The following is a 17,100-nucleotide window of genomic DNA, read 5'->3' as shown; positions in this document are numbered from 1 at the left end:
TACTGAAAGGGACTGAGAGAATATGCCCCAAGATCACCTCAATCCCCAGTTATCCTGTGAGATGAAGGCTTAGAAGGCAAGATCATTTAATACATGCTGTGCATCTGAATACTAACATATACGTTTGTGTCTTTTCTACACATATTTCCTAACATATCAAGAGGCTTCTAAAGAGCATGCATAATGCCCACAATCTTTTAGTAGCAATTTGTTACCTTGTATGGAACTGCCCATGGAGACCTCACAATGCTTAGAGAGTTCCAATAGTAAATAAAGCTTTGAAGAGGTTGTAGGGGATGTTTGTTGTTTGGCTATCTAGCATCCAATTGTCTTTCTTCTGGAACAACATTATATATTGGGGCATCAGTCCCTTCACACCTTAACTCAGCTCAACAAACATTCAACTTTTTTTAAATGTTTATTTATTCTTGAAAGGTGGGGGGATGAATTGGAGAGGGGCAGAGAGAGAGGGAGACACAGAATCTGAAGCAGGCTCCAGGCTCTGAGCTGTCAGCACAGAGCCTGACACGGGGTTTGAACCTAGGAACTGTGAGATCATGACTCACAGTCAGGTACTCAAGTCAGGTACTCAACCAACTGAGCCACCCAGGCGCCCCCACATTGGACTTTTTATATATTACCCCCATCACTGAGGTACCCCAAAGAAATATAAAGGGATTGAGATACTGTGATTTAGTCTCTATGGAGTGGACATGGGCACAGATAGGGAATTCCTAGGCTGGGGTTAAAATGAAAACTGAAGGAGAACTTCAATGCTTTGCAGGCTTACTTGGCATACTCAGGATAGAGTGCAAATTGAGAGCCTACGCATCAACGGATCTTTCAGGTACATTTTGTTGGCTTCCATGGCATCTTTAAAAATATTGACTCAGTTGCCAATATTTAAAATTTTAAATAAATATCAAAATTTCCGGCATTAATTAAAAAATCTGAAATGGATTTCCAGCTATGTTAGTGTAAAAGGATTTGCATATTCTCTCTATAAAATAGAAGTATAAAAATGGACAGATCTCTCAATAACAATAATTTCAGGGTTCTGTAAGTTGACCGATGGCAGACAAGTTGAGAAATATTTATTCTTGAAAAACTGCTAGGGCTTTGGATAAGAACAGTGAGAATTTGAGGCTTTCAGCCACCAGAGGGGTGGACTTAATTTGGTGGGGTAGTGGTGAGGTATGAAAATGGCAAAGGTAGAAAACAGCAGGACAAATCTGTAGCTATAAGTCCAGGGGAGTGTTAAAAAAGGTCAGAAAAAATAATCAGAATCCAAAGTTGCTACAACACATTACCTGACAGCTCAGTTTTCAACCCAAAATTACAATACATGCACAGAAACAAGAAAACGTGATTCATATTCAAGGGGGAAAAAAATCTGTGTGTGTGTGTGTGTGTGTGTGTGTGTGTGTACATGTACCCTGTTCTCTTAATTTCTCTAAAAACACATAAGGTTTAAAATAATAACACTGCATCATTGGCTTTATAACACACATAGACTAACATTAAGAGCAAAAGAAAAGGATGAGGAAAGGAAGATGTATTACAGGAAAAAAAAAAAAAAAACAACACTATATTTTCCCAGAATTAAGTCCGTATTAATCTGAAGCAGGTGGTAAGTTAAAGAGTCATGTTATACAGAGCAACTGCTAAGAAAAACTCCTTTTGTTTTTTAACGTTTATTTACTTTTGAGACAGAGAGAGACAGGGCATGAACAGGGGAGGGTCAGAGAGAGAGGGAGACACAGAATCTGAAGCAGGCTCCAGGCTCTGAGCTGTCAGCACAGAGCCCGACGCGGGGCTCGAACTCACGAGCCGTGAGATCATGACCTGAGCCGAAGTCGGACACTTACCCGACTGAGCCACCCAGGCGCCCCGAAAAACTCCTTTAAAAAAGCTGAAATATAACAGAGGAATTAGCCCAGTATAAAAAAAAAAAAAATTAACACAAATGTAAACAAGTGAAGGAAGAGCAGAGGGGGGAAAAAGACATGAGGCACCTAGAAAGCAAATAGCAAAGTGGCAGACGTGAATTCAGATTGTTGGCACCTTGAGGTTTTGCTGGACATGAGGTATGAGAGATGACGGAAGTGGCAGAGATTGCGGCCAACCGGAAAGTGAAGGAGTGGGCTGGACAGCAGCTCCCTCTAGACTGGGTACGTGTTTTCCATCTTTCCACAGTGTCTATTACTCTCAGTTACAGTATACACTTCACTCAATTTTCTGTCTGCTTGATGACAAACCATGGCTCCTCAACCCCCAGGAGGCAAGCATCCCTTCCGGACCCCACAGGCTCTCCTTTTATAGATGCGTTTTCAATGGCAGCTCTCAAACCTTTCCAGGAATTAAGTGTAACTCATGCATTATTTTTTAAACATTTTTAAATGTTTATTCATTTTTGAGAGAGAGAGAGAAAGAGAGAGAGAGTGAATGGGGGAGAGACGGAGAGAGAGGGAGACACAGAATCTGAAGCAGGCTCCAGGATCTGAGCTGTCAGCACAGAGCCTGACGCAGGGCTGGAACTCAAGGACCGAGAGAAACTCAAGGACCGAGAGACACTTAAGAAACTGAGCCACCCAGGTGCCCCTAAATCATGCATTATTTATGTGGAAATTAAATTGCTTTATTCTGTTAGGGATGTCAGTTGAGTGATTTAAATATGGAAAGGATACACTTACTTTTTTATTATTTTTTATTTTTTTATTTTTTGAGACAGCATGAGTGGGGGAAGGGCAAAGAGAGAGTGAGAGAGCGGGGGACAGAGGATCCGAAGCTGGCTCTATGCTGACAGCAGAGAGCCCCATGTAGGGCTCAAACTCATGAACCACGAGATCATGACCTGAACCAAAGTCAGATACTTAACCGACTGAGCCACCCAGGCAGCCCTAAACATGGAAAGAATACATTTAAACTTTTATGTAAGTTGGGGAAATATTAACATTTTGTTGGCATTTGGAAATAATGATGTAGTTTTATGGTATTATTTGTAATACCAGTTTATAAACGAGGAAGCCGACTCAGAGGTCCTGCAATCTATCTGGACAAGGTCACATAGTTATCCAAGCTTCTCCCAGAGAGTGTATTTTTGTGCTTACAAAAAAGAAAGAGAAAGGATGTCATACAAAATCTTAATATTAAGTTAACACTATGGAAAACATTTTTTTCCACGTCTTACAAAGATGAAAGAGCCATGTAGTTTTTTAGACCGGGCTAGATGTCTTTGGTGTTTTACTGGAGAATTGGAGAAAGCTGGAGAAGGTGTGGGGCAGCTGGTAAAAGAATTACTCTACAGCATATTTCCGTTTCTAAAAGCCAAGAAGAGCTGTTCCTCAATGTTGAGAAGTCACAGTTCAAACATAGATAAGTCAGTTTTATCTGGTGTTTTGGTCTTATCTGTGTCTCAAGTTTCAGGCAGCAAGGGAAAAACGTTTACGTATGTCTGTAGAGTAAAACTTAAGGAATCTCATAAAATCTTAAACTCTCATCTTTACTGTTATACTTGATTAGAGTCTTCAATCATTAAAGCAAAGTGGTTTAGGACCAAGGATGAAACATTCAATACTATTTTTTTTAAGTTTATATATTTATTTTGAGAGAGAGAGGGGGGGGGGGGGGGGAGAGAGAGAGAGAACGAACCAGCCGAGGAGGGGCAGGGGTGGGGGGCACAGGATCCAAAATGGGCCCAGAGAGCTCAATGCAGGGCTTGAACTCACAAACCGTGAGCTCATGACCTGAGACATTTAATCGACTGAGCCACCTAGGGGCCCCGAAACGTTCGTATTAACCTTGGCCTAACCAAGAAAGTTGTGTTGCAGATTTATGTTTCATGGTTCTGTTGTACTTAGGAGTGTAAAGCCATCTCTCAGACTATTTGGAATATAAACAAGACTGAGGCAAATCTTTGCTACAGGCATCGTGATGTCTGTAGCTAAATAATCTGAGTGGCATACTTGATCCATTCTTATTCCTTTGATTTCACAATTTCAATTAGACTTTTATAGTTACCCATAGATGTTCTGACTGGCACAGGAGAGGCCTGAGCAATGTCAGAGGCCACATCCTGGTGGCCTGTTTGCCGGGCCCACCCTGCAGATGTGTTACATTTTGTTTGGCCTTTCAAGTGTTTAAAGAAATTGTTTTTCTGAGTTTTGTAGACAAAGTTTTGCAATCTGGAGAACTCACACAAACGTCTAAATTTCCTGTTTCTCTTGAGAAATCTATCTGGCCACAATGGGCACACAATCCTGCTGAGTAAATGCCTCACCCCTATAACAGGGCACACGGTTCACCCACAGTGGGGCTGCCTCTCTTATTTAGGGCATTTGAGTTTGTGACTGCAGACTATGCTGACGGGTCCCATGGGCGAAGCCTTCAAAGTGATGCTACAGTGAAGACACTGATTCCATGTGTTTTGTTAGGTTCAAAGCCACTTTGGACGTCTATGTTCAGTTTCTTTTAGATTTGATACTCATTTGACCAGTCTCCGTGGCACAGATCTTTGTCCTTGAATCTGATTCTTGGAAGCAGTTAAAGGAAAATTTGGAGCCAAGTTTGGGGTAAAAAATATGTGTGAGTATGAAATAGTGAAAACCTGTTTCTCTTGGGTGGTTTGTAAAGCTGACTCAAAGGTAATTAAAAAAAAAAAGAGCTCAATAATGTTTTGAGGGATGGCTTTTACTTCTTCCAGATGTCAGTTACCTTCCCACTAAACTTTCAAAATATCCTATTTGTGACTCTATGATGCACATATGACTTGGGTTTTATATTATTTTGTTTATTTTCTTTACCTACTTTGACCAGACTGAGAGCTATTTGATAAATATGTACTTTTATTCATCTTCGATATGGTATATATAGTTGGAGGTGAAAAGATTGAGTTGAAAAATTCATTAATGAATGAATGAATGAATGGAGTCAATATAAACAGAAAGCACCCTAAATTGACCATCTTAATGTTTATTTATTTTTGAGAAAGGGAATTTGAGCAGAGGAGGGTCAGAGAGAGAGAGAGAGAGAGAGAGAGAGAGAGAGAGAGAGAGACAGAGGGGGAGAGAGAGAGAGAGAGAGAGAGAGAGAGACAGAATCTGAAGTAGGCTCCAGGCTCTGAGCTGTCAGCACAGAGCCCCAGGGACTCAACTCAGGAGATCAAGGCCTGAGCTGAAGTCTGACTCAACCCAGGGAGCCACCCAGGCGCCCCCTAAATTGACTACTTTAAAGGGAACAACACATACTTTATATCTATTAAATATCCATGAATTGCCTACATTCGTGTAACCAAAGTGGATTGAAAATGGATTGGTTTTTTACTGTATAACTTTCTTTGGACACTGAACTCAGTCCCTGGCATTGCAAGGCAGTTGAAAGTCACCGGTTTCACCTTGACAGAGAAGAATCACTTCGCTACACACGTGTGGTTTTTCCAACTGATGAGCCAGGAAATGTAAAAGTTGTAGAATCAAAGGCGAATCAAAACCCATCAAGAATTATAGCCCACCGTTCGTGTCCTAGTTCAAAAATAAGGTTTCAAAGTATTTCAGACTGTGTTAAAATGTTCAATATTGCTAACCAAGTATCAGGGTCAATTTCAGAATAAGGCAGCATGGGCATTTTGAAACCTTCAACACAGAAAGTCTAAAGGAACTAGTAAGTAAATATATTAAAGCCGGATCAGCGATAAAAACCCAGAAACAACACAACACCGTGAAAAACTAAGTATCCATTATATATGAGCACTTTTGTTAACTAGAATGTTAAGGTTGGCTATTCCTGTCTCAGAGTAGAGTCGTAGTGGGTAGCAGGGCTTTGAGGGAATCCTCGCTCGCTTCTACGCAGGAGAAAAAGGTGGCCCTGTCCCACCCTCGACCCTCCAGCCGATTTGCACGTCCATGTAGAAACACAGGTCGGCCCGACTCCACTCCCCCGGCGTTAAGAAGCGGCACCAGCCTGGGCTGCATCCTTCTCCTCCTCCCGCTCTATTTTGGGGCCCCATGATCTCATGCCCTCTGCAGACCACATTCGGCAATTCCAGTCCAGGGCGATTGCTGCAAGTGTTCGGAAGGTGCCCGGGGCGCGGCGAGGGGAAAGCTCTGGGGGAAGTTAAAGACGCGCCCACGTAAAGGACCCAAAATAACCGACACGCAGAGTGCCCGAAATCAGACAGGAAGCCAAATAATCCGGGGCGTTGAGTTGCTTTCCCCTCACTTCTAGCGCGGGGCGGCTGGCGCGGCGCCAAGGGTCTGGCGGCGAGGGGCGGGCGCGGCGGCGGGCGGGGCGGGGCCGGCGCGGAGCCTATTAAAGGCGCAGCGAGGCGGCGGGGCCGAAGCGCCGGGGGCCACGATGGAGCGCGGCGGCGGCTCGGGGGGCGGGAGCAGCGGCGGCGAGGGCGGCCACAGTTCCCGTGAGGGCCTGGCGGGGAACGGCCACGACCCGAGCCACGGCCGCGCGGCTCAGGCACCCGGGGAAGGGCAGGCGGCCGCGTCCTTACTGGCCCCCATGGACCTGGGGGAGGAGCCGCTGGAGAAGGCGGCGCACGCCCGCACGGCCAAGGACCCCAACACCTACAAGGTGCTCTCGCTGGTAGGTCCGCGGCCCGGCGCCCGGGAGGGCGGGGAGGGCGGCGCCCGGCTCCTCCGCTCCGTGCGCGGTCAGCACCCGGGGCCCGGAGAGAGGCAGCGTTTCTGCCGCTCCTCTTCGCCTGCACGCGCTCCGCACTGTTCTTCTCTACCCCGGGGGAGTAGGTCACGTTCACGTGTGCCACCGATGCTTCTAAGGGCCTGCTTAGGAAATCACAGTGTTCATAGTGTGATCTTTGGAGATACCACCTCGCCCCCCCCACCCCTCCCCATGAGAGTACGAAGTTTTTAGAAGGGAAAAATGACCAGCCCGCCAGCCCGAAAGTTGTCAGTCTTAGGAAGGACCAACTTTTTTTATTTTTTTTTGCGACTGCAGTATTGATGACTTTCTTTGCATTAACTAATTTCACTTGAAAAGATTTAACAGAACTCTTCAAGTTTTGTCAGGAACTTTAGGAAAAACCTTTTCTCTTGGCTCTACTGAGGAATTTCCTTGCAGCTGTTCAGAAATTCATCAATATTCATGTTATGCGAATGTGAAGAAACGTTTACCATTCTTTGTCTACTCTTTTAACCGTAGGTTACACGGTTTTTGTTGCTAACAAAAGTAGCCATTATTCCTCTGCTATTTGTTAGGACAGTTGCAAGATCCACAGTCACTTTTATAAAGTGTTGGGGGAGGGGGTGGGAATTCATTCTAGATGGATGGTAGGAAGTGCTGGATGGAGTCAGAGCCTGGGTTCCTGGTTTAGTTGGTAGTTGCTAAGGCCTTGTATAACTCTCCCAAACCTCAGTTTCTTATTTGGTGCAATGAGGACATCGTCTTCATTGCCCACTGCATAGAATTATTGTGGGGATCCAATGGGAACAACGTCTGTGGGGAAGTAAATTGAAACTTGCAAGGAGCCATAATTTTTATTGTATTATATGGAAGTAACATTATCACTTGCTATGATTGAACAATGCTGTGTAGAGAATATCTTTTTTAATGTATGAAATCTACTTTCCTTTCATAAGCATTTCCATTTTCACTATGTTTTAGGTTTCATGGAGAGGTTATAATGCTTTGAGGAACCAACATTCCTAAAAAGATGGTGTCATATGCTTAGTACTTAGAAGTTAAGCCTAAGATTGGAAGGGTTGCAAACCACATAATGTTTGTATCTCAACATATATTTTTGCATCATATATCACTGTTTGAGTCTAGAACACGTGTTATTGATGAGAACCTAGGTTTTATCTATTGAGTACCTTTTTTTCTTTCTGTTAATGTGAGACTTTTGTTTCTAGAACATGATCACTTAAATGATTTAGTATCACTATTTTCACGTGCTTAGCCCACTACAAGTTATCCAATAATTGTACATTGTGCGCAACTCTAATGTGAAATCATTTCTAAATGCCTGTAGTCTTGAAAGGTTGCTAAATTGCCAATTATTATATTCAGTTTTTAAATCTTTCCTACTCATTTACTTATAGATCCACAATAGGTATAAGCAAAGTCCTATTTTTGAAACACTCATTTCAGTCTATGACACGTGCAATCAGCTAAACAGCATTCCATTGTGCTCTGATGTTGCACCTCTAGGGATTTTAACAGTTGACGTCAAAGAGTTCTGGAACATGTCTTCTAGAAAGGAGCTGCATTATGGGGTTCCTTTTTTCCAGTTAAACATCAACACACTTTTCATAAACTTGGAGAAATGGACTAATTGCATCTGGTGTTGGGATTCCTAGAGGCCAATCACTGATATGGTCCTCAGCCTCATTGTTTTTATCTAGCAGGATAATCACAAGAGCTGCCTTCCAGAGAATAATCAGTGGCAACTCTCGCATTTTTCTGAACATACTTTGGCTAAGCTTAAATGATGCAGTAAAGAAGGAAAGATCCTGCTCTACCCTCCCTTCTCTTTAGGTATGGTGTTTGATCCCAGGGAAAGAATTGCAGTCTCTGGTGGCTTTTGGCCCTGGGCCCTGGAAAGGCACTGAGCCAGACTGTGGAAAACTAAGAGGGCAAATACAAGTATTATTCTCTATATGCTTCAGTAGATATGTTAAATACTGAATGCCTTTCCCTGGTTCCAAATTAAATTTTGAACTGAAATTTTGACTTCAACTGAAGTCGTACTTGAAGATTTGAAAAAAATTCTTGTTCCTGGTATTTTAAAGGGCAGAAAACTTTCTTTAAAAAAAAAAAAAAAGTTATTTATTGTGAGGGGGGAGGGGCAGAGAGAGATTGGGGAGAAGGGAGAGAGAATCCCAAGCAGGCTCTACACTGTCTGCACAGAGCCTGACACAGGGCTCAATCTCACAAACCATGAGGTCATGACCTGAGCAGAAATCAAGAGCCGATGCTTAACTGACTGAGTCACCGAGGCACCCCAAGGGCAGAAAACTTTCAGCCACAGTGCAGTACATTTTTCCATTCTCCAGTGAGTTCCTCTACAGCATTACTTTGTGTTTCTGGCCTTCTGCTGTGCTTATGAATACATACACCTGCGTATGTGTACAGGGCTGTATGTATGGGTGGTAGTTATGGGGGACAACTTTCACCTTTCGGTGAAAGAGTTCTTTGTAAGTGGCCGTGGTTGCCCTTGTTTATCAGAAGTTTGGGTATGAAAATTATTACTTTGGTTAGCTTTTCTCCCCTTTTTACAACGCATTGTCTTATCTCTAAAGTACAATGTGGAGAACAATCAAGATGGTTCTCTGCTCTTAATCAGATTTGGACTTGGCATTATTCTTTGCTTTGTAAAATTTAACATCCGGCCAGCCATGGTTTCGCATATTTCAACATGACCAGAGCATCTTAGAGGTCAGAGAAGGCTCCTGTTTGCCTCTTATGGTTTTTGTGTCACACGTTGTGATAAAATGCATCACAGATTTCTAGGAGCCAAGTAAGATGATTGTGTTTACTACTGGACCTAAGAAGGTGCCTTACACTCAATGTTGGCTTTTGGTTGAATGAGTGAATGCGCTGCATTTTTGCTTAGACCAAGTGACACTTTACCTTGGCAAAGGGCAAGATGGGAAGACAGAATATACATCCACAGACCCACATGACCAATTGAAGGTCAGGAGTCTCAGGAATCTAAATATAGATGCACTAGTAGGTACGGCTCTTGGGTATAAATTCAGGGATAAGATCAAAACTGGAATATCATTCCATTAGGGCGTTGGGAGATGGAAGAGGCAGTGAATGAACTATGAACCAGTTTCCAGCCAAGGCCAACCTTAGGACAGGCCAGACAAGGCCCCTGTGATCACTTGCATTCAGAATCAGGACCTCACTCCTGGGCATTCTCTCAGGTTCCAATGACCCAAGTGTGGCCATCTGGCATGCATAAGGTAGGTCATCCTGCAGGTACAAAGGAAAGTCTCCTCCACTTGTATCGAGGCCTCTTCTGTTTTGGTGACTTTGCTATCATACCCCAAATTCAGTCTTTGTGGCTTTTGTGGGGTATTGTTTTCTCCAGCATTGCTTTCTATTACTTCCTTCTGCTTTGAGTCATATTCTGGTCTCTCTCTGTCACCATTGATACCTCACCTATTTTCGCTCCATGGATACACAGCCATCCTTTCAACATTTTCTTTTTTCCCATCTATTCCACTTGTTCGGTTAACTCTGGACACTCAGTGTTGCTGTCCCCCACCCCCATTATTTCCTAATGGCTAGTGGCTGTGTTAAGAGACCTTGTACATTGTGTATAATACAGAACTGAGGACCATTGGCTCATAATATTTATAGAAATTCTTACCATCTTCTCATCTTCCTCCAGCTAGCTTTTTTCTCAGATACTAATATTAAAGGTAAATGAAAACAGTTTTATATTCGGTTTGAGTTTGATAAATTCCACTGCAAAGTATCTGTGTGACTTGTCACTCATAGCAAATGTATTTCATCTGTGTTTATGGGCTTTTTGGACAAGCTAGAGAACTTAATTATGATTCATAATTGGGGGGGTAGGGAGAGAGACATTTCATGTTTCAAACAACTTAGGAACAAATAAGCTTTTGGAATACAACTTGTAATTAGAGAACTACCTTGGTTAAAATAAACATGCCTTTATCTACCATGAAACCTTTTAGCAAACGAGTTCAAGGCAGAGCATAGATTACTCTTTTAAGCCTAACAAGAACTGATATTCAGAAAACTGGCTCAAAATAAAAATCCTTTGACATCAAATCAAATCTAAGTGATGTATTTACCACGGAAAGTAAATACATTAATATATTTGAAAGGGCTTTTCTAAAGTGACCAGAATGTCCAGCTAAATATTAACTAGAACACTCTGTTTCCTGAGTATTTTAGTTATCTGAGGTTTAATTATAAGAATTAAGATAACATCTATAATAATCTTTATTTTATCCTCGCTCACTTTTAGATGTTAGAATAAGATTTGGTGGAAATGTAGGTGGTAAAAGTTTATCATTCACAAAGCACTTTGCAGTTTTAGAAAACATTTTCCCAGATAATTGATCCTCAACGCGTCAGCAACTCTGAAACAGTAAAGTATGGTGACAATTAATCCTACTTGATAGATTAGGAAACTGAGGCTCACAGGCATGCAGTCAGGTTTCTCAAACAGCAGAGTGCTTAGGAAACAGCCCAAAACTGTTAAGGACAACAGATTGCTGGGCTCCAATCCCAGTGGTTATGGTTCAGAAAGCTTGAAATTGTTATGGACTAAATGTCTGTGTCCTTCCCACATTCATATGGTGAAGTCATAAGCCCCCAATATAATGATATTTGGAAGTGGGGTCTTTGGGAGTTGATTAGACTCAGATGAGGTTGTGAGGGTAGGCTGTCATGGTGGGATTAGTAGCTGTACAGGAAGGGGAAGAGAGAGGAGAGCTGAGCCGGCTCCCTCCCTTCCCTCCCTTCCTTCCCCCATGCCCATCTGACACTGAGGAAAGGTCCCGTGAAGACACAGTGAAAAAAAGAAGCCAGAAAGAGGAGAGTCTTCACCAGAAAGCAGTTTGGCTAGCATCCTGATCTTGGACTTGCCAGCCTCTAGACCTGTGAGAAATTTCTGTTAAATTACCCAGTCTATGACATTTTGTTACAGCAGTTTGAGTGGCACTAAGATAGGAATGGACCCAAATAATCTTGCATAATTATGACATGTACCTTAAGTTATTCAGGTGTAGTTGGTGTATTTATTCTGTTTCTAGAAAGAGTAGGTTAAATTTATAGGCGAAAGTCATCTGCCATCTGTAAGTAGGAAACTATGCAAGGACTTTTAACTACAGATTTTTATTCTGTATTAATGGCAAATGGCATCCCATTCATATGCCTTTTTATCAGTGTGATGTCAATAATCACATGTTATTCTGAACTTCCAATGTATACAAATTTTGAGGAAAACGATTTTCATCTTCTTAATTTGAGTTTGTTTGTTTGTTTGTTTGTTTCTTTCTTTCTTTCTTTCTTTCTTTCTTTTAGTTTATTTGTTTTGGGAGAGAGAGAGCATGAGAGGGGCAGAGAGAGAGAGATGGAGAGAGAGAGAGAGAGAGAGAGAGAGAGAGGGAAAATCCCAAGCAGGCTCTACACTGTCAGTGTAGAGGGAGATATGGGGCGGGAACTCAAGCCGTGAGCCAAAATCAAGAATCAGATGCTTAACCTACTGAGCCACCCAGGCACCCTTGAGTTTCCTTTTTAATACATTTTTAAATGTACCAGAATAGGAAAATAGAGTCATGATAGAAAGTCATTGTGAAGGGAGTACATTTTCACAAGCATGTCTCATTTGTGGATCGATCGTTTTTCTCCCCATATCATAGGATTTTACACAGATTTAAGGTGGCAAACATTCTATCACAGGCATGGCCTGAGATCCTCAAAGAGCATTCTAGCTTGGTTTTCAGGAAGTATTTCAGAGAAAAGTAGCTTGTTTCTAAAGCTGATTTCTTTCCCTTGAAACGCTTTTTGACATTAGTAAGCGTCTGGGGCCTACGGTCTGTCGTGGAGAGAGAAATGGAAAGCAGCTCAAGTAGTTTTTTATGATGCTGTTGTGCAGCAAAAGAAAATACAGCCGTCGTTATGACATTTTTCCAGATAGAGTCTCTGTTGCTCCAGAGTACCTTTATTTTGAATAGATATGTTTCTAAGCAAAAGACAACACAAGTAGAACAAAGTTTCAAGAGCCCACATCCACATAGTTTAGACCGCAGCCCTCAACCTGCAGTGGGTGGGTCCCTGGGTGGCCAGGGGGCCATGGATTGCAAACGATTTTAGCGACAGTAGTCAGATGTTGCCTGCCCTTTTCACTGTGCTGACCTTGACACTGAGGGCATGAAGGCAGTGGCAGGGACCACTGCTGTCGCCTTAGCAGGGATCAAGGCAATGGGTCGCACCAGCAGCTGCAGGTGGTCCTGCACTTGTGACTAAAACACAAAGAAGTCAGTTTCACTTAAAAGTAATGTACTGGGTGAGTCGGTAAAAATGTCCTTGATGAAGCAGATTTTATTAAAGCTCAGCCATAAACTACCTACCTTTTTAATAGGTGGGAAATTGGAAGTACGCACTGCTGCGTCTGAAGTGCTTTTGTTTTCCGGAGGGGAAACTCTGTGATTGAGTTGTGAGCTGGACTGGTTGCTTTTTTTTTTTTTTCCTGGAACACCAGTTTTCGTTTTTATTTGAAAGAATGGCCGACACGCACTGGTTATTCGGATTTAGTATTTGGCCCCCATTTTCTCAAAATGAATAATGTTAGCTTGTCACTTGAAGGAAAACAAATTAAGGTACCTGTTGCCTATGGTAAAAATCCAGTCTTTTCAGTAAAAATCAGAATTTTGGGGAACTTGTACCTGTTATTGTATGATTGGTAGCTTCCCAACTTTTAAAGACTTTTCTGAAGAAATTGATGAAGATAGTAAGAAGTTCGACTTTTTTTTTTCCCATAAGGTATGATGACTTGTGTCAACATTTGAAAGAACTACGTAACTCAGTGAACCAGTATTTTCCAAGGGACCAATGGATGATTTACAAAACTAGGAATGGGTGTAAGTTTCATTCAAAGGGCAAGAGAGATTAATGGATTTGAATGTAACAGTATTGAACGTTCGTTAATATTGTTTCAAGTTTGTGTCCTGAATACGTGGTCATTTTTCTTGTGGTTATTGATAAGCTTTAGTGTGACTGAATTTTTTATTTTTCCTTACTCAGGAGACATTCACATCCTTGCTACTCAAGGTGTGGTCTGCAGACCTCAGCCTCACCTCCTTGGCACCTGTACAAAATGCAGAATTTTGGGCCCCACCCCCCCAGACCTTCCAGACCAGAATCTCTGTTTTTGCAGATCCCCAGGGATTCGTCTACACGTTCATGTTTGAGGAGCAGCACTCCTTAAGGATCATGAACTGGTAGAGAAGGCACACCAGCCTGAATTTCTTTAGCTGGGGCTGCTAATTAGCCTTTGTTCTTCCACAGACCTCATACATGATGCTACGATTAAAAAAAAAAAAAATCCTGACTGTTCCTTAAAGACCTCAACTGTGTTGGCTTTGGCTTGAAATGGCGCTGCTGCTGGTTGCATTTGGCCCCTTTCTTTCCTTGGACCTCAGAGGCGCCTTGCTTAAAGGTGCCCATTCATTGCTCTCGTTGCGTGTACAGGACATGACATACACTGTCTCTTCCCTCCCATCACGTGTGCAGTTTCCATGTGGCAGGAGCTGACCTGCGCTCTCATTTGTTTCTTGTACTTTAACTGCCTTTTCCTCACTCTGTCCTGGCTTGTCCTTTAATTGCTCTTCATTGCTCTCAGCTGTGCCAGCTTCTGCCTTTGCTGTGACCTGATAATATTTGGATGTTCCTTCCAATTCAAACATCCATCTGAATACCCAGCGGGTTTCACTTTTACATCACACCATCAATAGAACTCTTCAGTTCAGACTTTCCACTGCCAGTACCTTCTCAACGATCAACAATATACTTGACACAAAACCAAAACAAAGAAATCTTGGACCAGGGCATTTTCAGGTGGCATTGAGTCAGGTGAAGTGTCCTTGGTGCAGAGTTTATTCCATAATATTTCATCATCCAAACACATAGGCTTCCTATAGAGAGCCATCCAGCATCACTTAGATTAGAATCTCCTGGAAACTAGGAAACAGGTGAATGGAGTCTATTCAGGTGGGAAGGGTGTGGGTTAGGAGCATTATGAATAGACCATGTTGTTCTTGTCTCTCTTTGAATTAAGAAATAAGTACAGAACAACTCTACATGTACACTAAAATACCTTACTGATCAGCTCAAAAGAAGTAAATGTGAGGAATGTTGCCATATAAAAGTATTTATACATTGGTCATCTCTTGGAAAGTGTTTTTTGGTAAAAAAAAAAAAAAATGTTTACTTATTTTGAGAGAGAGAGAGAGGTTGTGGGGGAGGGGTGGACAAAGAGGGTGACGGAGAATCCCAAGCAGGCTCCATGCTGTTAGCACAGAGCCAAATGCAGGGCTCAAACTCAAACCGTGAGATCATGACCTGAGCTGCAGGCAAGAGTCGGACGCCTAACTGACTGAGCCACTCAGGCATCCCAGGTCTGGAAGCTGTTAAAGGAAAAGGGGACATTGATTTTTCTGGGATGACTCAAGCAAGTTTTACGAGACAGGGGTCATGTAAAGAGCCTGAAACTTGGAGTTATAGGAAGTAGTTGCTGTGCGACCTTTGAACATTTGCTCTGCTTCTCTGACTTTCAGTTTCTTTGACCATGATACAAGGGGTTTGGAGTTGGTTGGCTTTCTTCTAGGTCTAAAATCTTTGTATAGAGAGCTTATAATTTTCCCCTCGTTATAAAAATACTTCATATTACAGGTGATGTAAAGTTCAGAAAATGTGAAAAAGTGTAAGAAAATAAAGATTGCATTCTTTTTATCTGCTGTTAATCTTTCTTTTTAACCTCAGGAGTTTTCCATGTGTGCATTTCACTTCCTTTTCTAACAAAAATGAGATCACCTTACAGATACTGCTCCATTTCTTTTCATTTGTATTCTACCACGAGATTTTGTCAGTGCTAGACAGTTTTTCAGCCTTTCAAGAATAGGATTTCAAGACTTTTATTTTACTAGTTCATGGGGTAAACTTTGGAGGCGTCTCTACTCATACCTTAGTCCCCAGTAATCAAAACAAATTTTTTTAGAACACATTTTTTGTTTTATTTGTTCATTCATTCATTCATTCATTCAGATTTTTTTTAGAACACAGTTTTTGTTTTATTCATTGCTCAGCTTTACCTCCACTGCTCAGGCTTCTTTCTTATGGTTCAGTTGTTAGTTTTCCTAAACATAATACATGAGGGGAAGTGTGTGCCCCTAAACTCAGCCTTCTTTTTGCCTGTTTCTCACTGCTTGAGTACCAGTGTTACCACTTGGGGACTGGGCATTTCAGCTTCATCCAGTCACAGCAGTCCTGGAGGTCTGTGATGTATATGTGTGGCCATGGGTCAGGCAGTATTTGTCAAGCACTTAAAGTAGACCTTTGTGCATGGTAAGAGCTCTGGAGGTGTTTGGCGAATTTATACATGCCTTTATGGAGTTGACTCTTTGTCAAACTCGATGTGAAGCACTTTTTCTCCTTTGACTGGCAAAGTTGTACGATGTAAGAGGGAGCACACATGATGGCTGGTAAGTCCGGTCTGGGACCCACCTGTTAGGGGGACTCTGTGTCCTTTCTGTAAGATGGGACATGTGTACGTTATATGCCTAATTTGGATTCAGATGTTCGAAGACTCAGCTTGTTTTCAACTTCTGTTCTTATGCTACTGGGCCAGTTGAGAGAGTCAGACGGGGTCTCAGGATGTGTGCCCCCCGGTGTCCCAGCTCTGCTGAAACATACCTTCTATTATCGTCGGCTCAGATTTGTACTGTTTTCCAAATACACTTTGTATTAATGATTTCTGTTTTCTACCCCAGGAATGATTTTTTTTTTTCTTTTACCTCCCTATTTCTTACCTGACGCCAGATACTCCCTGGGATCCAACTCAGCTTCCCCTGTCACGGGAAACATTCCTTAGCTGCTCTTTGTCTCAATATCCCCCGTCCCTGAAGGTCTCAGTTGCTACTTTATCACAGGTCATCGAGCTTAGTGGTTAAGGGCCAGACTGCTGGAATTGAAACCTGTCTTTCCAGTAAGTACTGTGTGCCCTTGGGCAAGTCCTTTAACTTCTCTGTGCCCCAGTTTCCTCATCTGTAAAATGGGGATAATAACAGTAGCTAGCTACCTCAGAGGTTTGTTTTAAGGGTTAAATGAATTAACATATGTACACTAATGAGTAAAGTACCTGAGACAGTATAGATGCTAGATTAGGGTTTATTGTTATTGCTGAGGTTGATAACTTACTAAACAAATATTTAGAGTTCCTACTGTGTGAGCAATCTTGTGTAAGAAGCTGGGGGCCAAATGGAGGCTAGGGGAAGGGAAAGACTTCCTCCCTGTTCTCATGGTCCACCCCCACAGGACCAGAGAGTTATCAAAGAATCCTACAAGACTGTCTCATGTTGACACAGTGATATG

General features: G+C 42.3%; 1 protein-coding gene across 1 annotated transcript in view; it reads left to right on the top strand.

The window, feature by feature from the left end:
- The first annotated feature begins 6,327 nt into the window (after positions 1 to 6,327).
- Positions 6,328 to 17,100, top strand: part of ENPP1 (ectonucleotide pyrophosphatase/phosphodiesterase 1) — a 69,193-nt gene continuing 58,420 nt past the window's right edge. Inside the window, exon 1 of the mRNA XM_019420574.2 lies at positions 6,328 to 6,591. Within this exon, the coding sequence (XP_019276119.2) occupies positions 6,352 to 6,591 (240 nt within the window). The 5' untranslated portion in view covers positions 6,328 to 6,351. The remainder of the gene's footprint in view (positions 6,592 to 17,100) is intronic.

This window comes from Panthera pardus, unplaced genomic scaffold, assembly GCF_024362965.1.
Source record: "Panthera pardus isolate Hobbes unplaced genomic scaffold, ASM2436296v1 HiC_scaffold_17, whole genome shotgun sequence".
NCBI lineage: Eukaryota > Metazoa > Chordata > Mammalia > Carnivora > Felidae > Panthera > Panthera pardus.
This window is presented reverse-complemented; position numbering and strand designations above follow the sequence as displayed.